At 40.4% G+C, this 26,840-nt stretch overlaps 1 protein-coding gene across 5 annotated transcripts in view; it reads left to right on the forward strand.

Annotated features, from left to right (window-relative positions):
- Positions 1-26,840, forward strand: part of RBFOX1 (RNA binding fox-1 homolog 1) — a 1,146,709-nt gene that overhangs the window by 1,007,488 nt on the left and 112,381 nt on the right. For all 5 annotated transcript variants that reach the window (XM_041401522.1, XM_041401524.1, XM_041401523.1 and 2 more), the window contains one exon: positions 12,719-12,961. In XM_041401522.1, the coding sequence (XP_041257456.1) occupies positions 12,719-12,961 (243 nt within the window). The remainder of the gene's footprint in view (positions 1-12,718; positions 12,962-26,840) is intronic.

Raw genomic sequence — 26,840 nt, forward strand, 5'->3', positions numbered from 1 at the left:
TATTTCCAGTGCTGTGTCAAGTTCCAGAATATATTTTCATCCTCCAAATCCTGGATCAATTAGCTACAATGGCATCTGAAATAAATAAGAGCAGATAGAAAAATACTTCAACTACACCAGTCCTGTAGCCTGAATCTGTTCAAGATAGCTCCCAATTACATGAGATATTTTGCATCAAAGTTAAGATACATGTGGAGGTCACGCCTTGCTTTCATTCAGTAACTCAGGCAGAACGGATGTGTTCCCTTGTCAATTTGATAACATTTTGTACTCTCAATTGCTGCAGTAAATACTAAAGGGGAGACTCGGATTGGTGTGGGCAGGTGTAGAAAGAGGAAGAAGTAGTACAGGACAGCATGAAAAAGAGGGAGGGGGGGCAAAGGGAGGTTTAAAATATTGGGAAATCAGGATCTGAATGAGAAGAGAGGAGAATTCACTAAAAGGCTTGGCAAAGTAGATCCAGTGAATTGTAGAGGTGGGTTGTGCCTTTTAGGTCTCTATTTTGGATCCTGAATTTTATCCATCTAGTCTTTGTGTATTCTGAGGTGGACTGAGTCTGCCTAAGTGTATGCCTGACATATGTGTCACTTACCAGTTTTTATTGCTTTCCCAGAATTCAATTAATTCAAAGTTTTTGTTGTATTTAGTCTCTGGCAGCTGAAAACTGGTTTATTTCTGATGGATTATATAGTGATGATTTTTGGTTGTTGTTCAGATAAGCCATTAAACATATGTGAAAAAAAGTGCATTTTAGTAAAAACCCATCCGTTTTGTGTATTGCATTGCTCAGACACCTTTTCCAGAACCCAATCCTTCACATCCCTGATTCTAAATCTGAGGAAAATCAGCAAGCATTAGTGAGCACATAGGTTATTGTTTCTTTTTAAATGTGTTCTTAACACATTTAAAAGCAGATGATGATACTGCTTTACTCTCAGGAAAATTAGCAACACTTAAAATTAGAACTAATTGCTGTTCCAAGGAAAATGCCTTGGCTGTTACAGGGGAGAATGTCAGTAATTGACAGGACACACGATGCTGTCACCATGAGTTCAGGCATATTTGCTGTGCATTAAAATGACAGTGGAATAGATCAGTTTGAGGGCATAATACATAGCAAAATTGTTCTATACAGCTATCAGAATATTAAATAAAAGGAAAAGGCTTCATAAAATCTCATATAATCCCTCTTGGCATGGGCATATGAGCAGGTATTCAACTTTTTTCCTTTAAGTACACTGATCTGATTAAATTTAACTTGACACAAGTGATGTACTGTACCATGTGATGGTAATATTTAAAAGAAAACCACTTTTCTGATTGAATACCTACTCACTATCAATTCCTGTGTAGCAGCATCTAATCAGAATTTCCTCTGCAGCTAAAATGCAAACGTGTTTGCTGTGTTCTCCATCTCACTGGGTGCGCACTCAGCAAACGCAGAACTGCTTCAATATTTTTGCTATCTTATTTAATCTAATCTTCTGCTATAAAAGCCAGCCAGTTCCCATTGATTAGAAACAGTTTCCAGGCTATAACTTTTCTCTCCCAGAAGTGGTGTGTGTATTTTCACTAATTCTGGAGCGTGGATGCTGTGGCTGCTGTCCAGGCCCCTGCACTGTGCAAACACAAACGCTGTTGGATGTGCTTGCTGTAGATTAGCCATATGCTTCTGCTTGACATGCCAGAGCTTTTCTCTGTGCTGCTACAGTTCTGGAAATACTTCTCCTTCCACCACCCCTTCCTTACAAAATAAAACTCTAAACCAGGAAAGGTGATTTTCATCCAGTCCCACAATATATGCTATTTTAAAATGCTGTATTGTTCCAACATTTTTTTTTTAAGTCTACCAGGGTAAGCACCTGTAGCACAGGCAGAGACCAGCTTTGCAGCAGGATTTACTGTCATAAGAATGTGTTCAGTTTTGTGAAGAAGGTCTAGTAGTAAAATAAGTCTTCAAAGGAGATGTGCAGGGAGAGGCCATATAGACTTGAGACCAGTTTTAGTCACTATTCTGGGGGACTGTGGAAATGAAGGTACTGGCCTATTCCTTTCATAGTACCAGAAGCTTTTTAGAGATTTTACATACAACTTGCCAGTCAGTATAGTCAGTGAAAGTCTTTCCTTTGCTATAGGAACCATTAAAGGATTTTGTTCATTAGCTTCATAACTGGAGATTCCTTGTAACACACTATTAATAGATTTTCGTTTGTTTTCATCAGTTGTGACATTCAGCACTGCTTAGAAATATATTTTGCTTTGCATAAACACATCTTAGTGCCTTTTTTGTCTCCTCGTTGAGAAGGTCTTTACCTTCCTTCAGTACTGTGGCTTAGGTTGCTGATGACAAACACTGTTGGATAAACAGTTCCTTCGTAATGCTACAACAGCATCTTAACATAAACATCCACTGAAGTATGCAAATGATCTCAGTGATAAACAAGCACAGCAAAGTGTGGCTGAGGCAGGAAGCCAAGCTGTCTGTTCCTTGTGCCCAATGATATTTTGATTGTCATTTTAATCTTAGGAGTAAATAACATCAGCGATCATGTTCCATCATTTAATTTCAGTGCCAAAAAAATGAGTGCTGCTTTAACTGGCGTTAAACAAGATGGCATTGCTCTGGTAGCTGGTCATTACAGCTCAGGTCATCCATGTTCTGTTGTAAATAACAAAATGGTGGAACTCTTAATGTTAAACAGAGACTGGAAACAGAAATTCTTTGAAAGCAATGTTAAATAGTCAATGTCTAGATTTTTTTTCTTTTTTCTGCCTTTCTTGTCACCCTTAACATCTCTGAATTAAGAATGTCTTACTTTTAGGTAGGCTGGACTAAAAAACCTTCCCATTTTTGTCAAGTACCTGAGCAATACTTCTGTGGTTCTCTTTTGTTGCCAGGCCTTGACTCCATCACTTCTAAGCTCACATTTTGTGTCTGTCTTCATTAACCTTCTTCATAGCCATGTAAGCCTGCTAAGTATCTTCTTTCCTAATGAATGGTTTGTTCCTGCATGCAGAAGTTCTCTTTAATCGACATCTCAATCAGGCAGTTACCTTGGACTGTTTCCTCTCCTGGGTAAACCTTAGGGATTCATAACATTTCCCTGGATATGCTGAAGTCTCTTTTTCTGAAGCCCAGTTTTATAACTCTGCTGCTGACTTTCCTGGTCTTCCTCCAAATTCCCAAAGTCAGTCATGTCATTGTCTTTATGGAGCTCACCACATAAATGAAACTCTTAAATTTACCTGGTTTAAGCAAAGCAAAACAAAACAAACCAGCTTGCGTTTGATCATTTGGCACAGCTGTGCAGGAATTGTTGTCATTTAACCCGGCTCATTCTGGCTTTCAAAACCACCCTGTATCCAAATAGCTGAGCAGGGATGATCTGTCAGCTTTGCTGCTCAGGGCAGCTTATGGCACTGCATTCTCATTTCCCTCCCTAGCTGACTGTGTTCCGTGTTTTATTTCAGGTGAGTCAAGTAATGATCTCCCATTTGTGGTGCTGAGGCTGGGACCTGTATCCCACGTGATGGATGAATTGTGGTGCTGCCCTAGGAAATTATTCACTGTGAGGGATTATGAAGAGAAATGTCCCCTTTATTTTCCGAGGCTCCATCAGAGCTCAGCAGTGAAAGATTGTGCCTCTGGTTAAAAGAGGTCACTTTAAAGTGTCCAGTTGAGAGAGGTGACATTGGCAGCTCCAGCTCCACTGAGTGCTGCTGCCCTTGGGCTTGGGAGGTGGCTCTGCTCACTCTGGTACAGCCACTTCACCGGTGCCTTTGTGAAGCACATCAAGGTCTGCAGAGGCCTCCAGTCCCGTGTTCTTGTTCTGTGTATAATCCTTGTGGCACTCTTCATTCATCCTGCCCAGTATTTAGTTTATATGTCACCATCTGATCACTAATTAGGTAGCATGAAACTCTGATCCCGTTTCTCTCTGGCACAAATGGCTCACAGGAATGTTTTTTCAGCACATGGCTGTATGTTCACCACATTCTGTGGCTGAGGATTGGGTGAATATTTGGCTCTATTCTATGCTGTGTCCATAGCAAAGCCAACTGAAACTCCAGATGAACTGGCATCTCTAAAATGGGAACAACTTGGTGACAACTGTTAATATCAATGAGATTCAATTGCTCCATTTAGGGACTTAAAAGAATCAGCTGCCTCCAGTCCCAATCTCCTGAAAAATTTAGTCAGTTTTTTTTGAGTAAACTGGAATTGAGGTGTTGAATTCTACTTACAACAAATCTTGAATGCATAATTTTAGCTATGTTATAAGAACTTATCAGATTTCTAGAAATAATCTGTTGAAAACCATTTACCTGCAACTGTTTTTGGATTTGAATGTGCTCAGTTTTCTCTGCAGACTCCAAACCTTTGCAGAGTTCAATCCTTTACCAGTGAGGTGTCATTTAGAGAAATTTTTTGCCTGAAATTCTGGAAATACCTATGCCTGTTCATGGGTTAGAACGCAGGAATTGTCTCAGTGGAATGAGTTACAAAGCACAATGCAGGGTTGTGTCTGCACCAGACAGAGTCTTGCTGCATAAGCATGGTTTGTCACCTGGGTTAGTATGTCCCATATCTTCAGCGTTGCAGTAAAGGAAAAAAAAAATTAAAATCACTTTATTAGAAAAATAAGAAAATGGATTTACTATTTTTGTTACAATCCAGCTTTAAAAGGTGGCAGTGGTTTTCGATACATTAATATTTGAAATAAAGTTTATTTCAGAAATAAAAATGCAGATGAAATCAGAAAACATATGGCTGTAGTTACTGTTTTAGAGGTCATGCAGAAGGTAGAGAAAACTACTCCTTTCTATGGAGATGTAAGGCAGTGTTCCTCTACATATGCTAAGAATGGTAACATTTGGCAGAAAATGAAAACGTGTCATAGTGCACAGCATTAAATTAAATCATTTGTGAAACTTGTCTTGCCTGCACTGTAAGAATTGCCACTTCCACACTGCTCTGGCTGTGGATTAAACAAATGCAAACATATTTTTGTAAGGAAACATTGCAAACACATCTCAAAGAACTGAGACATTGTTTCTTGAGGACGGAAATAGACTAGAAGTTGTAACTAGTCTCTTCTTTCTGAGCAAATCCTTTATGAAGACATCAAATAGGATAAAAGTATAAAATCCATTTTGAAGCTATTCTGCTACTGTTGAAACCACATGGAATCACAGAATGATTCAGATTAAAAGGGAATTTCAGAAGCCGTCTAATCCCAATATCCCTTTTAAATCAGGGGTAACTACACAGATTAGGTGGCTCAGGGGCTTTTAGAGTTCAGGTTTGCAAGTCTCCAGGATGCCATAGCCTCTCTGAGCAGCATTTTCCTGTGCTTAGCTTCCCTCATATTCATTATCTTATTCTTTGGAGCAAACCAGAATTTCCCTTTTGGCAACTTTTAGCTATTGCTCCTTGTTCTGTCACTCTGTACCTGCGGGTTCTGTCCCTGTAACCTTTGGTGAAGTGGAAGAAGATGCAATTAAGTGTCTGAGCCCTCCCTTCTGCAGGCGATGCTGAACCAGCTGCCTCAGCCTCTGTCATGTGCTCCAGCCCTGCAGCTGCCCTGGCAACCCACCACTGCACTCCCAAACACATCTCCTGTCCTGAGGCACCCCAGACTGGTGTTCCAGATGTTCTCCTGAGTGCTGTGCTGGGAGGAACGATCCCTTTCCTCACCTCACTGACCGCCCTTTGCTAATGCAGCCTGCAGAGCAGTTCGCGTTTGCTGCCTGGAAGGCAGAGCACTGCTTCGGACCCAGCTCTGCTCCCCAGGACTCAGCCTTTGCTGCAGAGCTGCTCTCTGGCCAGGCAGTCAGGGCCTGGGCCAGTGTGAGGGATTATCCTGTCCCAAAAGCAGCACTTGGCCGGGTTCTTGTCAGCCCACTCCTGTAGGTCCTCCAGAGCCCCATAACTGCTCCCTGTTTGCTGTCCTGTGGGAATTTGCATCCTGACACTTCACATATGTCTTTTGTGAAGATCAGTTCAACAGTTTTGGACCTGGTCGTGATGCCCAAGGGCTGGAAATCATAGCTGAGTTAAATTTTTAAAGGCTGGCTGCTACCCCCTTTAAAATCCTCTACTCCAGATGGCTTTTCATGCACCTTTTATATTAATAATCCAACCCTTTATTTTTGCCCTCTTTCCTTGCTGTTTGGGTACAAGGATGCTGCATCATCCTCAGTACGCTCTAGTAAAGGTGTAAGATAAATGAGGTGGAGTTTCCTCTGCTGACTTGTGGAAAATGATGAGATCCTTTTATACTTAACACTTTTTAAAGGAAATTTTAAGAATCATTTGTCATTGTAGATATACCTGACTTCTTCAAAGTGTCTTGCTCTTAAGGCCATTTTGGAGAGTTGTTTTCCAAATGTGACATAAATTTTTTTCCAAGGGAAATATGGTGGAATACAAGGTTGAGCTGCAGTTGGGACGACCTTAAGAGTCAGAGTTCAGAAAGTGAGGGAGAGGCAGAAAACTTAAAAAGAAGGATTTAGATGTTAATGTGGAAGCAAAAAAATCAGCGTGGCAGAGTCATGTCCACTTGGGCCATTGGAAACAGCAGGATAAAGATTTGCCATGTAGGATAAGGAAAGCTCTGGTAATAAATGACAGTGTCAAAAAAGTCAGTTGAAAGTTTCAGCAGCTGGAAGGAGTGAAGGTGTTGGAGGGAAGGCTTTCTCCATGTGTAGTGGTGTGTCCATAGTATTATGTGAATTCAGACTAAGTTTTGGCAAGTAGTTTGCTGCTTTCAGTGAAATGTAAGTAAATGTCCTTTGCAGGCTGTCGGGAGGTTTCAGTTGCTGAAATTCTTTTCCATAATTCAGGCACTGACACAGAGTGAACATGTCATTATCAAACACACATGCAGCTGTAGCAAAAGCACAGACTTTTATTGGAATACAGTATTTTATATGTAAAAAAGATCAAAAGTAAATGTTCCTCTGCAATGGGTGAAACGAAATAGTACTTTCCTGCTAAGGTAGCAAAGAGATTCTCTTTTGCTTACTTATTGTTATCTTTTCCCCCCATGCTCGCTGCAAAAGTTATTCTGCATTATCTTTCTTACTTTTGAAAGCTGAATTTGGCTTTGTCCTGTACCTTCCGAAAAAGAGAGGTGGCTGGAGGATTCATTTTGTGTGATTGCAGAAGCAAATGATGCGAGTCAAGTGGCCTGGTCAGATAATTAAGCTACAACAGAGAAAGCTCGCAGAGTCAGTCAGTTGTGATTATCAGTTTGGTGTGGCTGGATGTCTGATTTCTTCTGAAAAATCTGAAGTGGCTGCTTTTATTGTCATTAACTGGGGAGTGCCAGCAACAAACCTGGAAGAATTACACTGCCACTTTAAAGAATTCCAATATATTTCAGTTGGAATATAAGTTTAGTGATGAATTGATGACTGTTTGTTGCTCTGCCCACCCCTTTGAATTGGAAGGTTTGTTAGAATAATTCCAGTGTTACGTGTCTGCCCTGCTTCTGAACCCTGATGTCTGTAGGCAGACTGCAGCAGAGTGGCAATAAATGTGTATTCTGTGGGGCTGTCTGAATCTCTTTAGTTGTTTGGGGTTTTGTGTTGTTTTTTTTTTTTTTTTTTTTTTTAATTTTAATTATTTTTCTTTTCTTTATTTCTTTAGATAGGAGTTCTTTCATTTTGAAGCTATCTCTGGAGCATCTAAGAAAGTTCCTTTAACAGTGAAGCATTAGGTTGCCTAAAGCGCCTCACAGAACTAAACCTTGGTAGCACTTCTGAAATATTTCCCCTGCTGAGCGAGAGGGATGTCATGACATGAAACAAAAAAGGAAACAATATTTCATTTGAATGGAAGGATAAAGTAGATTTAATCTAAACCAGGCTAGTTCAGTATCGGCGGTTTTCTTGTGGGGTTCAGCAATTTTAAAATCAGAACCTTATTGGTATTAGCTGTGCCACATGGAGGAGGAATTAATCCCATGGAAATGCACGTGTGTAACGGGACATCGTAGCTATCACAAATCCAGAGCCCTGGAAGTCCAGGGTGTTTTGGGTCTCTCAATACAGCCGTGTTAATTTTAAAACAAAAACCTTCAGCTTCCGGCAACTTCCACAGTAGCATTTCCAATGTTTTTTAAGCAGCTATTAATGTAGTCAAGCTGTGTTTTTCCCTCCTTCTCCGTGCAATCATCTGCTCAGTGGCGCGCTCCACGAGCGGTAGCAGGAGCCAGAGGAGTGGCCTGCTGTGACTGATGGGGCGCGGCCCCCGCTGCAGGAGCCACATCTGGATCAGGTTTTGGGAGCGCTCCGATGGCGAGGGCCAGGTCAGCGAGCCCTGCGCGGGCTCCCCCTCCCTCAGCACCCCGAGTCCCGCTCCCTGCACGCCCTGCAGCCCCCAGCCAGCACTGATGCTCCTTTTGGGCAGATGCTGCATGGCCTGGGAGCAGAGCAGCTGCTAAGTTTATGGAGAATAGAGGCAGCACCATGGTACAGCAGGTATTTTCACTTTTATTTTCCCTTGAAACTCTTGGTTTTTAGTCAAGCCAGGGCAGTTCTTATAAGCAGCTGCAGCACTGCATGCAGGTCTTCTAAGGCACGTTTTGATGCTTAAATCTGAAGGAGGGCAAGCTATGGGGAATCATGTTTTTGATAGATGTAACTGAGCCCTTAGAACCAGCAGGTTTGCAGAGAAATGTTGCATCTTTCTTCTTTGTTTCTGTGCCCTAAGGATACGATGCAGTTTGGCTCATTTAACTGCAGTACAGGAGGCTTTCTGTAAATGTGAAATATATCTTGCCAAAGAAACAAAATGCACCAAATGGAAAATAGAGCAAAACAAACAATAAACTGTGAGTTTGACTTCACAATGCAGGCAAGCAGAAAGGTTTTCATTGAATACATTGTAATGCTGTAAATGTGTTTTTAAGAAAAAGAAACACTGTATAAGAAATGTTTTCTGTGCTCTCTCCTTTGTGTACAAACATAACATGCTTGCTTTATTATGTTTTGACACTTTTTATACATTTCTTAATTATGAAGTCTTTTCAGAGGAGGAGATGCTGAAAAGTCATCTGAGATAGTAGGAGCAGTTTAAATTCTAAGCTTTTCTTCAAATGGGGTAACATGGATGAAATAGGAGAACCTTCACTTACCTACATCGGAATCCTTTATTTTTGGTTCTTTAGAGTTCAACATTTAACCAGAAAGCAATAAATTTGATTTTATATACTGCCACGTAAAGCATATTTTTCAGTTGAAATGTGGTTTTCATTAAGACTCGGGCCAGAACATTTAGCAGAGCCTGACTGTCTGCCATCCTTTGTTCTCCTTGCTGTTGCCAACAACCACTTTTTTACAAAACCGTGCACAAAGTGAGCATGAAGGGGTCATTTAATCTTAAAGATACTTGGAACTGGGTCTGAAGGGACAACTTCTGTTTAGCCTCTCCAGCCTGGGTGGGATTAAGCTGTGCCTGTGTACTGTCATACACAGCTTTGAAATTACTCTAATACCTGAGTTCATAGGCTAATTTAGGATCAATATTTCCTCTTGCTTTTAGGGCCATTTCATATTTTCAAAGTAATGCATTAGAATTTATTGTTTCTTTTATTCATTTCAGTTCACTGCATTTTAAAGAGCACAATAAAGGAACATTTTAGGTGATTCTATGTAAAGAATTTTTGGTAGATTCAGCAATCTTTTGAATAGATTTTAAAATCTATTCAAGTGTATCTCTTGTGTAGTCTTGGGTTTCCATCAACCACATGTAGACACAAATGTGTGATATCTGACACTTCATTGTTCCTGACAGAAATTAGTATTTTGAACAATTAGCTTTGGCTATTATTAGCCAAGTAAATAGTAAAGAACTTGTTTAAACATACATGTTTTTATATTCCATTGTAATATCTTCTCTGTTGAATTAATTATGAATAATAAATTCACAGTAATTTTAAAGGTTAGGAAAGGCTTCAGTAGTCACTTGGTTTAAGGGATAATATCTCAGATTTATTGTCACCATCATTTTAAACTTGGGGCCTGCAGTAGCATGTGCAAGTCTAATTTCTTTAATGTCCCCTGTCTTCCAACAATTAAATGAACTTACAGAGCCTGCACTGATAATCTTGTCTGTCAATTCTCTGCTGTAAGCATAGTGGGGTTGGTTTCTTCAATGGCAAGGCTGTAAATCTCTGAATATGTACAAGTTATTAAAAAAAAAAAAAAAGACAAATCCCTGACCCTTCATTGTTTACTTATTAATGGGGTCTCAGTTGTTTATAAGAGAACCAGACCTCAGCTGAACAAGTCTAATGGAAGAGGTAGAAGAGTCTCAGCATTGTGGAGATTCTGAAGTTGCCAGTGCAATTCGCCATTTTGTGATAAATCTAAAAAGTTTGGAATTGCTGGTAAAAATAATGGAAAAGTTCAACCCTCTTAATTAAATATGAGCTGTAATTAGCACTAGGTGTGGATGCTTTGAATATTAATTAGGGTCCTCATGGAACTGCTGTCAAGGTTAATGAGAAACAGTGGGGGTCTCAGCAACATCTGGTTTAGGACTGGAGGTGGTACAAAACCCTTTAGATGAGATGCACCTGGACATCACCCCGTGGTCCCTCTGTTGCCATTGCTGCTCTTTCTTAACAGCTGCTGACTCTGATGCCATGTTCAGCATCTGACAGCAAGGAAAAGCTTAAGGACCAGCACTAACCAGCCCCTGTGTTTCAAAACCAGCACAGTGAAAATGCTTATAGAGGCAGAATCTGGATTTGCCTTTGTTCCTTCTTATCCCTCGCTCAAGTCCCTCCTGAAACAGCTGATTAAAAAATTTAAGGTTGGCTGCCTCCCACACAAGTTTTAAAAGTACTTCTTTAACATTTAATCAATGTCTCTGGTGTAATCCAGTCATTCCTGGGTTTTGCTTCATCTGGACTTAAATTTTTTTTTAATAGTGAAAATATTAGGTAAAAGAAATAACAAAGGAGCTTGATGATTTTAATATTAGAGGGTAAAAGTACACATTTTAAAAAGTTTTTAACCTCCACAGTCATTTAACAGGGCCAGTTTCAGTGCAGCAGTAATCTTGGTAAGACTGTAGATACGCAAACAAATCTTGGTGACTTAACCCTGTGAAGTCAGTAAATGACACTGGTTGTCTGGTAAAGATGGTTGAATGAAGCAATGGAAACCACTCGCTCAATGCCATACATTAAACCAGCAGCAAAGATGGGATTAGAATTAGGGAGGGTTTGGTTGCTAATATAAAGTTCTAATTTTTTTCAGACACACTGAGTGCCTCTTAGAAAGGAAAATTCAGTTTTCTCTTTTAAGCCTGTCGAGTACCAGTACTTAACTCCTGTGTGAATTCGTAAAAGCTCCTGAGTTTAGGATGAGTTCAGGTCAGAGAGCTGATGTCTGAATTAGCTGAAATTGGCTGGAAATGCCCTTAAGTACAAAGTACAGAGGAATGTCTTTTATTCATCTACCCTATTTTAAATTGGGAAATCAAGGACTGATGAATATGAATAAAATCCCTGCAATAGTCTTGGGCAGGTGCTTGTACATGCATTGGTGGGAGAATGATGGAGTAGTTTCAAAGGTAATTAAATTATGAATGTGCATTTTTACATTCCTTGCTTATTAGTGGGATAATTTTATTATGTAAATTAGTTTATCTGAGTTTGGGATAGTCTCTGTACTAATGGCCTCTAATGCTGTCTGAGGCAAAATCTCATTCTGGACAGTTTTGATATAGGTTCAGAATGATTGTAGTGTACATTTCCTCCGCTAGAATTGTTGCTTTTTGGTGTGGGGAAAACATTTAGTCAGAAGTTGTATAATTGATAAATTAACAGGCTTGGCTAGTCTTTATAATATCAAATGGAAATATGGATCTCTCTGTAAAGACATGAGGCTAGTGTTATTAATGCTACAGGCTAATTGTGGTGTGGAAATGAAATACTGCTGTCTTCAAATACAAAACCTTTAAAGTTCTTAAATCTCTTTCTCTTGACATAGAATTTTTTCTTTTATGTTATTTAAGGTTTTGAACTGATGCACTGCTTTAAAGTTCTTAAACCTCTTTCTCTTGACAGAATTTTTTCTTTTATGTTATTTAAGGTTTTGAACTGATGCACTTGTAGATTCAAATACTTAGTATTTTGACTAGATCTCATGACTATTTTGCATTTGTGGCACGCAATTGCTCAATGAAGAGTACCTCAAAGTATTCTGAATATCTCAGGGCATTATTGCACGTAGGTATTTTTAGTGTTTGTTAACAGTGTGCAGCCAAATCCTGTGTTGCCTATGTTGTGTTCTGTAAATGGCCAGTCAGAGTGATCACAGACTGGGGGCTGAGCTTACCCGACCTCTGAGCTGGCAGTTGTGCTCAGGAACTTTTGGAATAAACTGGCTTTGTCCCTTTTCCTTGTCTGAGTTGAGGTATCATTAGTGCAGGCAGATTTCACTGACCTTTCCTGCCAAAAGACTAGTCTACAATTATCCAGCAAGCAGTAGATTTGTTTGTCTAATTATAATAATATTTAATAGGGTTTAATGCAGAGAAGAAATATCCTCCTGAAGGAACAGCCGCTGTGTCCCTTTCAGGCCAGGATGCTCTCATGGCTCTCTGCGTTACGGGTGCAGGACCTTTGCTTATTTTATCTCGCGCCACGTTTCTTCCTTTTTTTATTATTATTATTTTTTTTCCCTTTGATTTCCACAGGGTAATCAGGAAGCTACAGCACCTCCTGACACAATGGCACAGCCTTATGCCTCAGCCCAGTTCGCTCCACCTCAGAACGGTATCCCTGCAGAATACACAGCCCCACATCCGCATCCAGCTCCAGACTACACAGGCCAAACCACTGTTCCAGAGCACACGTTAAACATGTACCCTCCTGCTCAGACACACTCCGAACAGAGTGCAGCTGACACAAATGCACAAACTGTCTCCGGCACAGCCACAGTAAGTCAAGGTTACTGCTCTTTCTAAAGCTCTGTGTTTTGTGTGTACTTATCAATAACATTTTTTCCTTGACACGCTTCATTTGTGTCAGGCTTAGGCACCGTGTTAAGGCTGAAAGTCTGTCAGAGTTTGCTGTTGAACATGGAGAATGTATTTTCACTGGTTTTGGAGCTTCTTAGTAAGTGTTGGAGCTTTGTAGAACCTAGAGTTTAATTTTCAACAGTGTTAGACAAAATGATTAATAGCCAGCCCATGAATCACAGTATAAATTTTAATTAAGTCCAATATGGAAAAACATTGCACATGAGTGTTTGTAGGCATTCATTTGCTGGGTCAAAGAAAGCAACCAAAACACCCTAACCAGACTAGTTTGATTATTTCTATGACCTCTGTGTTTTCGACACAAGCAGCTTTAATAAAAGTATTTCTTGAATGATCCTGTACAGAATTTACCGTGTGAATTAGTATTGTGAAGAGCATGTCTGCAATATTGTATTTTCTAGAGAGCTTGTTTGTGCAGCCATTACCCAAGTTGTGTGTGGATCTGTGCTAAACAGAGCAGAAATGATAGACTTTCCGTCTATTTGATTTATATGTGAAGTTCTGAAGTGTCATGAATTATGCAAGAGGCTCCTTGGATGGCTCTACCTTGTAATTTAAGTCACAAATTTCACACACTGATAGTTTAGTGTTTCTGTCTTAATTCTAGAGTGGGATCCAATATATCCAGTGCCAAGAGCTGGCAGGTTTCTGAGCCATCAACCAGCCCCTGTGTTACATGTGCAGGATGGAGCACAGGACAGGCAGTGCTTGAAGCATCTCTCCTGGCTGTCCTCATCCTTGCCTCAGCCATTCTCCGTGCCTCAGCTTACCTCCCCTTCCTTCCTGGCTCATATCCAGCCTAAAAGGTTTCATGCATTAGGGCAAGAAGAAAAGGAAAGCACATTCTCTTAAATGAGCTCTGCAAATTTATGTCTCTTGCCATGCCACTCATTTCTTTATACAGGTTGTGCAAGAAAGGAAAGCAATAGCAAAGGCACCAGAGAATATTCCTTGCTATTATAACAAAGGAATCCTTGTGAATCAATTACACATTTTTGTGGTCTATGCAGTGAAATGTTTTTGGGGTGTTTGTTTTGGGTTGGTTTTTTTTTGGGTTTTTTTTTTTTTTAACTTGGTAACTTTTTATTGCCTTGAGTTTCTCTTTTCTCCAGTATTGGGAGAAAGTTTAAATTGAAGAGCATCCTATTTGCTGGTATGTCATAGTATTCTTTGCAGCTCTACTGTGTTTCCTCTTACCCATCTCTTTGCTAAGTTAAATTCCTGGTTCTTTCAAGCTTTTAAAACTTGCTTCCATAATGATTTTTGATTGCTAACTTTTGTCAAATATACTTTTGTCATTGGTTTAGAGCAGGAATCCTAAGCTGAATATATACTCCAGAAGAGATTGGATATTGACTAAAAAGATAGTATTTTCCTACTGTACCTTTTTTGTTCTTTTCTGTTCTCTGATTTTGCTTGGTTTTTGTGACCAGTGCTGCAACTTGAACAATCCACTGTGATGGCCAGTTCAGCCTTTTCATGTTTTGAAACTGTTTCTGTTCAGTCCTGAAGTAAAATACTGACAGTGCTAAAATCAATGGTAAAAGACCCGTCGATGGGAGTGGGACAGGAGCTCATCCCTCATCATTTATTGCTTTCAATTGATTGTGTTTCCTCACCCCGTTTTGATTTTTCAGTTTGAAGAAATGTCACTCACTTTATCAGAGAAGTCAGGGATGTGTTTTCCCAACATTTTCCATAGCAAAGGCTGGTTAAAAGACATAGTTTGGATTGTCTGCAATGCCCTTATCTTCTTCAAGTGCTCTATTCATTCCCAGCTCTAGCAAATCCAATGATTCCCTGCTTCTGATATGCAAATAGGCTTTATTGTTATTTGGTTTTGTGTCCTTTGCTATCTGCTCTTGCTTGCTTTTTGCCTTCGCAGTATCCAACTTGTATTTTACCTGTCAGACACCTTTTCCCTTCTGTTTCCCCTTGGAGTGAATTTCCATTCTCTGCAGGATAACACTTCAATTCCACTAACCTGTTATATTCAGGGAATATGGTATAGTTATTTGCTCTTTTTATTGTGGATCCTTTCCTTGCATTCTGGTTTCCTTTCTTATAGAGGAATGGACAGAACATTTTGAAGTAGCTCTCATGCTGTTTATAAAGAATTAGATTTCCTTCCTTTTGACTTTAGGGTCTGTTTGAGGAAAGTTTTAGTATGGTTTGGTTTTTAACAATATATTTTTTTCCAAATTGCAGCATTATATTGAAAGCTGTGGATGCTCTCCCTCAAGAGCAGTGCAATGAAAAGGCAGGTTTCTAAGAAGTGTGTTCATCTATGGATCTGCACTGACATTTAACACATTGTTCACCAGTCAGGTTTACAAATGTACAGAAAAATATTGCTGGCACAATTTAATTACAGGTACCTAGGTTTAAAATCTGTTATGCTGGGTGGCATTAGCCATTGCTCTTGGCAAACTGTGGAGACTTTATAAATAAATATATGCAGATGGATCCCAGGCAGATTTAACATGGGCTTTGTAACATTATGAGGGTCCAGCTGTGTACATCTCTCTGTAGGTTTAATAATGTAAGTTTTTGTTATGAAAGACAGCTTCAACAGCACTGTGTCAACATTGTACCTCCATGTGGTCTTTATTGTCAAAGGAGAAAAAAAAAGGTTTTTTTCTATTTTCTGCTAGCTTTGAGAACAGTTGATTTCCAGTTGGGGAGTTTTAAGTGGAATTGGTGTGGGGACACAGTGGCATTAGTTTGGTAGGTCCCAATGGTTTTATTTAGTTTCCTTTTGGTAAGCTGTTTATGACATGCATTTGAATGAAGATAATCAACTGGCCAATCATTCACAAAAAAATGTTGTTGTGATTAAGGACAAGCTGTTGGAGGGAAGACCAGTTTTTGAATTTTCTCACTCACAGATTTATGTACCTGTGAAGCTGGATACACCATTAAAAATGAATCCTAAAATTTTGCAATCTGAACCTAAAAAACTGCAGGGCAATTGTCTAAACTGTAGAATTACTACCAGAAGTGACTTAATCTCCTCCATGAAGGATTGAATCCATGATGAGGTGACATATCCCAGGCTGTCCCTGAGTGTCCCAGGTTCTTTCTTCTTGTCTGAAAGAATCACACACTGAAGCTGGAGCTCACGCTGGGTCTCATGCCACCTAAACCCCAGGCAAGAGAGAAATAATAAAAATAAACTTGTTCTGTGCAACTTCTCTTGAATCCTCCACTGCAGCCCAGGGTGTGATCCCAGCCCAGCTGGAGCCACTGCCAGGATCCCCATTTTCCACAAACTGAACAAAATTCCAATCATCAGTTTTATTGCAGGTTTGCAATTTTGTGCAGAGTGCTCTTGTAATTCATGTTCAAAAGTACTTCACGTACTCTTGGACACGCTCTTGTACTTCTAGAAAGTGTCTTTCCCGGTGAGCAGTTTTAATCTATTTAGATAAAATAGTGTAACGTGGTATTCTGTCAGAGTAAGTGCTGGAACAAGAGGTGCTCAGATTGCAATGCAGGGATTGCTAACTGTGATTGTGATGCTAAGGAACAGGAGAAGAGGGACAGGATGAAAGGGTAGTAAATGATTAAAGACAGGGTGACTTAGCTGAAATAATATGAAATTATTAGCAGGTAATAAAATACTGTCAAAAGTTACTTTGAGTCTTCACTCAGCATCTCTGTTTCATCTTTTTGGATTAATTTGTTTGTTAACTTTGAGTAAGGAGGAAGAGCATCTGAGTATATGCAAAATCAATAATCAACCAGCAGTAGGTTATTTTAGTGCTGGTAGACTTTTGGAGTTGCATAGCATCAAACATGTTTTAAGGCATTAACCTAAATAGTAAATGGCTTCTTCCTAGAAGGTTGGATCTGTGAAAAGTATGTCACAAAGTTATGCTAAAAGTAACATGTCTGATGATTTTGTAGAGTGCTACATTAAATAGTTAAATGTATTAAAGTATTTTTAAGTAAGACATTTAATCATTTTATGAAATCAGCCTTTACCTGTGTACATACACAGATGCAATTGTATTTTACATAAATAATTCCAAGGAAAACTTGTTCAATTTTTGCCTGTGGCTTATCCTACACAATTTCTGTTGATGACAGCAGGAGATGTGTGTGTAAATAAAAAGGTCATTAGCTGGGCACGTGTAAGGGAGCAAGTAACAGTAAAGTAAATGTTTTTCTAGTGTTTCCTGTTCTAAGTGTATTATACTAATAATGAAAGTAACTATCATGCTGTGGTAAGAGCTGAGGTTGCAGTAATGCTCTGTGGTTTATGTGTATATATAAAATGTGCTGCTTTAAACTTAATTCTACTTTTGCATAAACCTTAATCATTGTGCAGTCCTTCTGTTTTGGACTGACCTTTCACCAGGCTTCAGAGGCTGAAAAGTTGTGTGAGAAGTTGTGTGTTTGGATGGGAGATGTTGAGGAAAAGGCAGTTTACTTGCAGGAGTGATCCATAGGTGTCTGAAGTGTTGAGCATCAGCAGCCAGCATGGCATTAGGGGATGCAGTGCTGTTCAAGCCCTGTAGAAGATGTGCAGTGATGAGGTGTGGCTTGTCTCTGGCCTGGGAAGATGATAAGGAATTTTCCCTCTAACTTCACTGTTAGAACTAAATTTCAGCTTGGTTATTACCAACATTTCTCTGGTGGTATCCACTGATACTTCTGTGTGAAAATAATGCTTGTATTAGATATTGTGTATGTTGTTCCATCTTCCTTGTTTACCTTGAGGTGTTTTATGTTCTTTGGAATGTAATGGCCTATAAGTTTGATGTTTTCTGTTCTTGGTGTTAATTGTCCGGGTTTGCGCCTTTTTTAGTCATGTTGCAGAGGCCATCTCTTCATCTGAGGATTTGTCAAAGCTTAGTGATGCTCTGGACTGCAAAATTATTTGCCATGTTGAACGTTTTTGTTTCGGGGAAGTGAGATATGTACAACCTTTGCTGATATTTTGGGGGATTTAGTGTACCAGTTACTGTGTTGTGCTTATTAATTTGGGTAAGAAAGCTGGGAGTAGGAAGCATTTAAAGTGCTTTAGTGTATTGTCTAAGCATCCAGGTGGGTAGATTATTACTACAGTTTTCTGCAGCATGTTTCTGGTTTTTACTAGCTCTTTTTTCTGCTTTGTCCTTTATGTAAGTAATCAGTGTAAGTGGTCCTTCCCCACCCCCCCAAGTTTTTTTTTTCTTTTCTCCCTTGGTTCATCTCCTCTTTCTCCGCTACTACTCCATTCCTGACCTCTCCATCTCCAGGGGGTGTGGGCTGCATTAGCTGCTTCCTGCAGTTCTGTTGCACACTAAACAGTGTGCTGTGTCCCCCGTGGTGTCCAGGTGTGCCTCAGCAGCTCAGGCAGCAGGAATGCTCAAACCCGAGGTCTGTGTGTTCTGCTGCTTCATGGGAGCCCCGAGCTGAGCTGGCCTGGAGCCCAGCCTGCCGAGTGTCTGCAGAGTGCCTGGGACCCTCCCAGTGCTGCTGAGCCCAGCCAGTGCTAGCCCTGCCTCTCAATGTTCTGCTCTGGCCTGGGAGGTTTCCAGAGGGTGCCTGCAACTGTCTCCTGTGGCTTGGGAATGGATCGCTTCCTCTCTCTTAATTGTGGATGGCAAAGAGCAGAGCAGAGTTCCAGGACAGAAATCACACCAATTCCTTCTCTAAAGGATGGCATTGTGCTCCCTCTACAAAGGAACTGGAATTTTCACCACAAAGTCACTGTTCTTGCAAGCCAGATTCCCCCATGGACACTTTTTATTGCCAACTGGTATCAATGACCCAGTTTTTATTCTATTTCAGTGCCATATTTTGGTTTCTAGGTGTTTGCCACCAGTATGCCAGATAGCTGATCATGCTTTGACAACTCTTACAGCAGTGTTTATTCATCTAAATCATACTCTGCTGGTGCAGGCTATTCTATCAGCATGGTCCGCTATTTCATTTATACTACCTATTATATCTGGTCCCAACTGCTCCTTGAAGGAAATATTTCAAGGAGCTTATTTCGAGACCCTGAGTGCTTCAGAGCTGTAGAAGCAAGGAACCCAGTCCAGCTCCTGCTCCATAGTGAGGAGATCAAAACTGACATCCCAAATAGATAACATAATGCTGTGCTGGGGCCGTGAGGCACAGTAATGACTTGTGATCATAGGCATTATTGCCTCTAAGAGGCTTTCTTGCTGAGAGCCCTGCATGCCAGTTTTGCAGCTCTGCCCCACGTGTGCTCCTTTGCCTGTGCTGAGGAGTAGCAGGAAGACTCTGCTCACTTCAGCCCCTCTGCCTGGCAGTGCCAGCTCTAAAATAGATTCTCCTCCAGGATGCACAGAACCTGACACTGTTTCCTGCGATGCTGTTTATGGAGTGCCTGTTTGTGTTTTGTTGTTTTGGCTGGGAAGAGGATAAATAACCACCCTCTTTTTCCTGTGTTGCTGGGTTTTGTGATTCTGTGAGTGGGTATGTGGTGTGAGGACAGCAGCCTTACCCTGCCAGCTGACTGCACAGGGGATCTTCTGAGATCTCACTGCATGATCTTTGTAATTCAGCTATCACCTCAGCTTCTTTCACCTTTTGATTCTCACAGCAAGAAAAAATTTGAAAATATGATGTTGAAATAGAAGACAGAAAAAATATTCTGCTTTTGTGGAGTTCTAGAGATATTGTGATTTTTAACTTTCCTCATTTTTGCCTGCTTGAACTTGGTGAAATGTTAAAGCTGAAGCTCCTCCATAAAACCAAAAAAAAACCCCACCAAGAAGGATAAAAGAGAGCAATTATGCTCTGTCATCTTTAGTCATGTTTGCTCAAATAAATTAGTTGAATGTCATTGATTACCCTTCTGAATGTTCTTCATAGGGCACTCTTAACAGTTCTTAGCTCACTTCAGCAGGTAATTCCAGCCAGCTCTAAAGGCAGATTTGAAGCACAAAACATTGCAGAGGTCTTTCAATCACATTGTCAACCAGAGATGGTCATAATACTGTGATTTGAAAAGTTTCTTCTAGAAAGCATTACCAGTTAATTTCTAATCTGTCAAGTTTAATTGACCAATTAAACAATTTAGGATTTTCTTCCTGCTTGTCCCTGAAAGAGCTGGGCTAATATTGGTTTTTGAAGTTTTCTTGTACTTTGTATTGTCTCTTGGGCCTTTACTCCTCCATACCAATTATTTTACGTGTTAGATTATTGACTTTTCTTCTCTCTGTGCAATCTAAGCAGCCATGGCATGCAAATGCTTTGGCTCTGCTTGGCTGTGCTTTGGGTTCGTATGTATAGAGAAAAACCATTTTTGCACATTTTGATGAATACACTGAGCATAAATTTCAAAGGGGACCTTGGTGTGAGGAAATAGCTAATTTCAACTTCTTTTATATTTGACCTTCTGCAACTTTGCTCCACTTTACACCATGGTAATTAAAACTGATCCTTATGAGGGGATTTTTTTGGGTGCAAATTAGCTCATTTTCCCTGCATGCATGAATGGCTGTGTTAGGTTAGCTAAGACCAATGATGTTTTCCATTCCCTTGTAATTGACATAATTGACTTTAATGGCTTGCAACTTTATCAGGAGTTGTCGATTCCTCCACTCACCAACTCTTTGTAATTGCAGTTTAAAATCGTGTATTACTTAGGGATGAGAACATTTGTAACTTCTTGGTTTTGCAGCAAACTCCTTACCCTTGCTTGCAGGAAGCTGCTTCTCCACTAGAGAGGTCGGAATGGTCAGGTAGCACAGGCAGCTGCAGGACTGGCCGAGTTTGCAGTGAAAAGTTGTGAAGATCATGCAGAGGGGCTTCCTCTCATCTCCCTTAAAATCATGAGTCTGAATTTCTGTTCATGTGCCAGTCTGTGCCTGGAGCTAAACTTACTCTCCTGCATGACTACACGTGGGTCTCAGCTAAGGATGTCTTAGTGGGTTACTACCCCCCAACCCTGAAAATACTTATTTTTGATCCTGTTTATACTCTCAAGTTTCCATTCCTCTCCCACACATCTCTCTCTTCAGCTTTCCCACACACCCAGCCACCCACGGAATTGCTTTAATTAAACGTTACTCATGTGTGGGCTTGCTTACCACTTCTCCCTGCTTAATTTGTTCCTTTCTAGGGTCAGTGTGAAGGAGTGGCTTGATTCAAACATTTAACTTTGCTACCCATCAGTGTTAGAAAGACAGTAACAAGGCATGGCCCTCTGTCTTGGCTTGACCCACAGGCAGGTGAATCCGTCTGAAGCTGCTTCATGCTCTACCAGTGGCTTGACAGGCTGAGATAGACATTGCAGGCAGAAGCAGACAGAGGAAAATACTCTTTTTCACCAGATATGCTTTTAGAGAAGGGTTAGAAGTTCTTATTTTCAGACTTTGCTGGAAAAAGAATTAGACTGAGCTAATACTCACCCATGCACGTCATGCTCTATTTGGTTTTTCTCTGTCATATGCAGAAAGAATTGGTTGGTCTTTTTAAATTGCACATATCTAGACATTAAATGGCCAATAATTTATTAATTAATTGTAGAAATTCCAGAAGAAGTGATAAGAGAGTAACCTGTTTTATTCTGTCCTCAATTATTCCTACATGTGTATGGCAATTTCCTTACAAAACTGTGCACAGTGTTGTGGGTTGACTGTGACTGAGCTCCCTAATATCTTGGGAAGTTTTTATATAGAAATATAAAATAACTGCTAATTTAAAAAAAAATAATTACATAGCATTCCTTTTCTTTTGCTTCCTTCTTGCCTGCTTTAATCTTTGTGTGCATTTTCATTGTCTTATCTTCCTTACACTACTCTTTTTCTATAGTTTTTCTTTTGTTTTCAATGTTGGTTTTCAATTTCTTTGTCTCTGTTTTCTATCTCTTCCCAGTTTTTGCTCGTTCCAATAATATCTACTAGCTGCTTTCATTTCCTCCTCCCCTATAGGAGGTACCACTGATTTTAATGTGGCATGGAGAGAATATCTGAATCTCTGAAGGAAATATATAGTGGATGTGAAAACCATACACGATTCCTCTGGTATTTTTGTATCTAAATTGCAGCAACTTGCTGGTTCTAGATGCTTTTCCAGCTGATACCCCACACAGTTGTGTTGAAGCATCAGCATATTGTGCTGCCTTTTTTGATTTAGAAAAACTTCTCAACAGCTTTTTAAGAGAGATCCCTTAGGGTCTTCTGCTATTCTTGCTTAAAGGGGCTTCTTGCATTTGCTTTTCCAGCACAGACCTCTAAATCTCACCCACAGAAGCAGCTGCCACTGCCTCTGGTCTTTTCCCCACATGGGAAGTTGTCACTGCCTCTGAAATACAATGAGTTTACCCCAGAACACAAACGGAGCTGCGCATTTAACACCCACCTGCGAATGGCAGCAGGATGTGTCCGTGCTCCTGCCCTGCCCTGGCACCAGCTCTGCAGAAATTCCTGCCAAAGGAGGGGGTAAAGAAGCACCTGGCTGGCAGCTCCTCACCTGCCTCTGCCCCCAGGTCTGAGAACACCCCAGGTGGGGGAGAGACATGAAATTCTCTCCATGGAGCAGATCGTTTGCCATTGAGGATATCTCAATCTTTATAAACTGGCTGGCTGCAGACTCTGGGATAACACTGCTACTGTCTCCCAGCTCCCTCATCCTTCCAAAGTAAGAATGGAGGGTTTCTCTTGCTGTGCTGTTTTTTTGCTTTGGATTGTAACTCAAATACTTTTCCTTTATTCTCTGGTTTATAAAAGATAAAAAAAAAAAAAAACAGTAGACTGCCTTCTGATTCAATCAGAAGAGGAGAGCATGCTTACAATCCAGTCTTTTCTGTGTCTGTGGGGTTTTTTGTTGCTGTTATAAAAATTGCATCAAAAGATGTCAACTATTTCATTTCATAAGGATTCACATAAGTTCCAGCTGTTCCAGAGTAGTATCTAAATATTTGATTTGAAAACAAGATGTGTATCATGGCTGCAACATACTGCAGGCATGATCACCCAGCCAGCCAGGAAGATCTGAGCCTGCCTGTGCTAATTAGTGTTTGCAGATGAAGCTCCTCCAGCGGAGCTGAAGTTAAAAAAATGGGTTATAACAACATAATGTGTGAGAAAAGAGAGATCTAAAAAAATTCAAAGTATGTCAATTCACTATTTTTCATGTTCTAACAAAGCTAGGACACCTAATTTTGCTTTTCATGAGGATGTGGTTTATTTTTTTAATATGCTCATATTACAAAAGACATTTTTGCTGCTATTGTTGAAAGACATTTATTGCCAAAAATGTGGTTATAAAATGTCAATTTGTTTAAAATATTTGTAAGCATTCATCTTTAACACTAGAAGATACTAAAAAAGAAATCTTATAGATTTTTACTTAGAGGAAAAATTTGTGGGTTTGGCCAGAGAAATCTGCTTTACATTTATGCATTTACTTGAAAATGTAGCAATTCTGTTGTCTCTTTACTTAGAGTCCTTATTCTTTTGATTTCAGGGATATGGAAATATTGATTGTGCTGAGAAATATGGTTTCTCATGGACATATTCCACCCCATTTCTTTTCCTCCATAGTTTACAATTACAGTATTGCCAAATTTAGTGAAGCAGATGCCAAGTTTCACCTCTGAATATTTGTATTTCCTTGTTCTCATACATAAGCTTCCTTTTTTCGTAAAAGAAAATGTGACAGGGACAGGTGGCAAAACTATCCCAAGCTGGAGCAGCAGAAATAATGGAGCTTGGCTGTTTATACATGAATGTCACTTTTGACCTCCTTTAAAATACAGAGTGTATTCTAATTTTGACAGAGCATTTGGGAAAAAAAAATATTAGCCTGTATTGAAAAGTAAAGGACGTACAGGGGAAATTAAAATGAGATAAAAAAATATATTTTGAGCAAATTGCAAAACTTGCATTTTATAGTAGTTCCTTCAAGTGTTGATCTTAAAATGCATTGCAATTAGTGTAATTGCAGGAGTCAACATATTTGCAGTGTTGACACAGAATCATTTTTAATATACGACCATTGTTTGATCCTCATGAGCAGGTGATATCATATCCCAGTAAATCTCTACTGTGGTGCATGGGAATTCAGCTAGAAAATCCCATTTTAGACTGGAGGGATAAGCCTGGCAAGGGCTGTGTGCTGGTGTGCACAGGAACTGGCCAGAGCTGCTTCTGAAGGGACTGGCTTTAGGGACAGGGGTGGGACTGGCTTTAGGGACAGGTGTGGGATTGGCTTTAGGGACAGGGATGGGACTGGCTTTAGGGACAGGACTGGGACTGGCTCTAGGGACGGGGTGGGACTGGCTTTAGGGACAGGGGTGGGACTGGCTTTAGGGACAGGTGTGGGATTGGCTTTAGGAGCAGGTGTGGGACTGGCTTTAGCAGAAGGACTGGGACTAGCTTTAGGAGCAGGTCCTGCCCCACGGCTGCAGAGCTCCCGGGAGCTGCTGCCTGGGTGTGTTTGAGTGCAGGTGCTGGGCAGCTCTGGAGCCCTGCAGGCTCCTGCATCCTGCTGGAGTTCACATCCAGGCTGGCAGGAGCTGTACTTGTGAAACGGCTCACACATGCAATAAAAGCACTTTCACACCAGCCTAAAATGCTGCTATTGGCTTCTTCCTGTCTCCAGCAAGCATTTCCAATTTTAGAACTTGCTCTCATTTCTGAGCTGGGCTCCCTCTTCTCTTTTTTTCCCCACTGAGTTGAAAGCATTGCACATCCCTCCCTTTTATCTCTCTGTTCTCTCTTGAAAGGAACTTGCAGCCATTTCCCGTGTTACTTCTCTTTTTGCATGTACAGCAAAGTCAACTTCCCAAAGATTTTAATGCCTTTTAGAGACAAAACATGTTCAGTAAAAGGCACCAGCATCTGAATCACTGATTCTGGTCTGTGCTTTCTAATGGAGAGACCCCCTTTTTTATCATTTTACTATTATTGTGTATTAAGAGATGCTTCCATTTTCAATACAACTGCAAGTTTATTTTTAAATTCTGGGTTTTTTTGTTTTTAATCTTGGGCGGGGGGGGGGGTTGTTTTTTGGGGGGTTTTTTTGGGTGTGTTTTTCTTTTTGTTTGTTTTGTTTTGTTTTTTCTTCCAAATGCATACTTTTAGGACGACAAATTTACTATATACCAGGGTCCCAAGTATTCCCCTTAGCCCAATTCATGTAATTTTTCTGCCTGGAAATTTCCTCCAGTTGTAATTTGAGGATATGGGATATTTGTCTGGGGTTATTCAAAGTTAAGTTTCCTAAACAGACTATTGCATGCCTAGAAATACATCTGCTCACTCTGTGCCAGATGATACAGGTGATGTTAATCCTAACTAGGCAAGTGTAGCAAGTCTTGCTGTAGCAAACATCAGTAATTTTGTGTGTCACATTTCTGACTGAGCAATGTGTCGCCCCTCCCAGCCATGGGTGCCCTGGCCACCCACTATAAAAAATTGCTTTCCACTATCATCAGCTGTTTAATATCTGTACAGACAATCTATTCAGGTAGCAAGCTGGAGCTCCTCTCAGTATCTCCAGCTTCCTTAACCTAAACATAATGTATTGCCCCACATTTGAGTAGCTTTCTAATTAATTGAATTATTGATTTGACATATTTCAGACACTGATCATTTAGAGCTACTAAGTTTAGAACCAGCTAGCTAGCAGCTATAATTTAGGAACCTGATACTTTTTATTTTGATTGAACTTACTGTGCCCTGTGTTTTAAAGCTTTTTGCCTCCAGTGGGAAGAAGGGAGGGCTTGTATTGTTGAATATTCAAGTTTTGGATTACCTATCTGTCTGTCTGTCTATCCATCATCTATCCATTTTCTTCCACAAAGAATGGTGCTTTGCTTTGTTGTAAGGAAAAGGAGACTTTTTGCTTTATCATGGGGTTATTTAAGACGTTCACAGGAGGGTCCCTTGTGTCACACACAGGTGTCAGAGCAATGACTCCATTCTCTTCTGGAAAGCTCTGTCCCCTCGTGTGTGTATTGCTGCTGGGACTAAAAAAGCAGGGAAAAAAGCTGGCTGGTGATAAGTTTGTTGCCCCTCTAACAAACTGTGTATTCATTACAAGGGATTGTTCTTGAACATACTTTTTGGGTGAAGAAATGGGATTTAACCAGAAAATCTTTAAGATGCAATTGAAATAAGTAGTAATTTGGGGATGCTTTGTGCCACCTTGCCCTATTGATGAAATGCAGAAGCAGGTGTGGCACTTGCTCAGGAGTTTTCAACAAGAGCAGATATTTCATGCCAAAAGCTATTCACATTTTTTTGCAGCTGGGCTCTTTGGTAATTTGAATATTGCCCAGGTGATGATAAATTTGTTGCTCTCACTTTGATGAAATACCTTTGCACCATGCCCTTCTTTTGGTGAAAACAATATCCTAGTGCATGTCAAGGCCAATTTTGTCACTGAGAAAAAGAGGTTTGAGTGCTGTGAGGGCTTGAAGGTTTTCTTCTAAGTTTTCTTCAGTGTTTTGTCTGTAGTCACTGCACGAGTGCCCTGTCCACTCTCGGGTGTATTGAAGGTGGGAAATACAGAAAATGCCCACAATCTGAGGTTGGTGCTGCAGGAGCAGAGCACAGGGGCTCAGAGCTGCCCTGCACGGGCCCCTGGGGCTGATGAATTGCCTTGTCACAGAGATGTGACTGATGCTGGGAATTCCTGCAGTGGTTTTGCCCTCACAGGGGCTGCAGGATGATGTGTGATAGGCTCTGGTGCAGCTGAGGGATTGAGGGGTTTTAATTACCAGCAGCTTGTAAGAGCACAGGGGGATCTCTGGGTGTGAATGCAAGGAAACCCTTCTGTGTTTTTGCCAAAATTTCTGATGTGT

This window comes from Onychostruthus taczanowskii, unplaced genomic scaffold, assembly GCF_017590055.1.
Source record: "Onychostruthus taczanowskii isolate IOZ18803 unplaced genomic scaffold, ASM1759005v1 scaffold19, whole genome shotgun sequence".
Lineage (NCBI taxonomy): Eukaryota > Metazoa > Chordata > Aves > Passeriformes > Passeridae > Onychostruthus > Onychostruthus taczanowskii.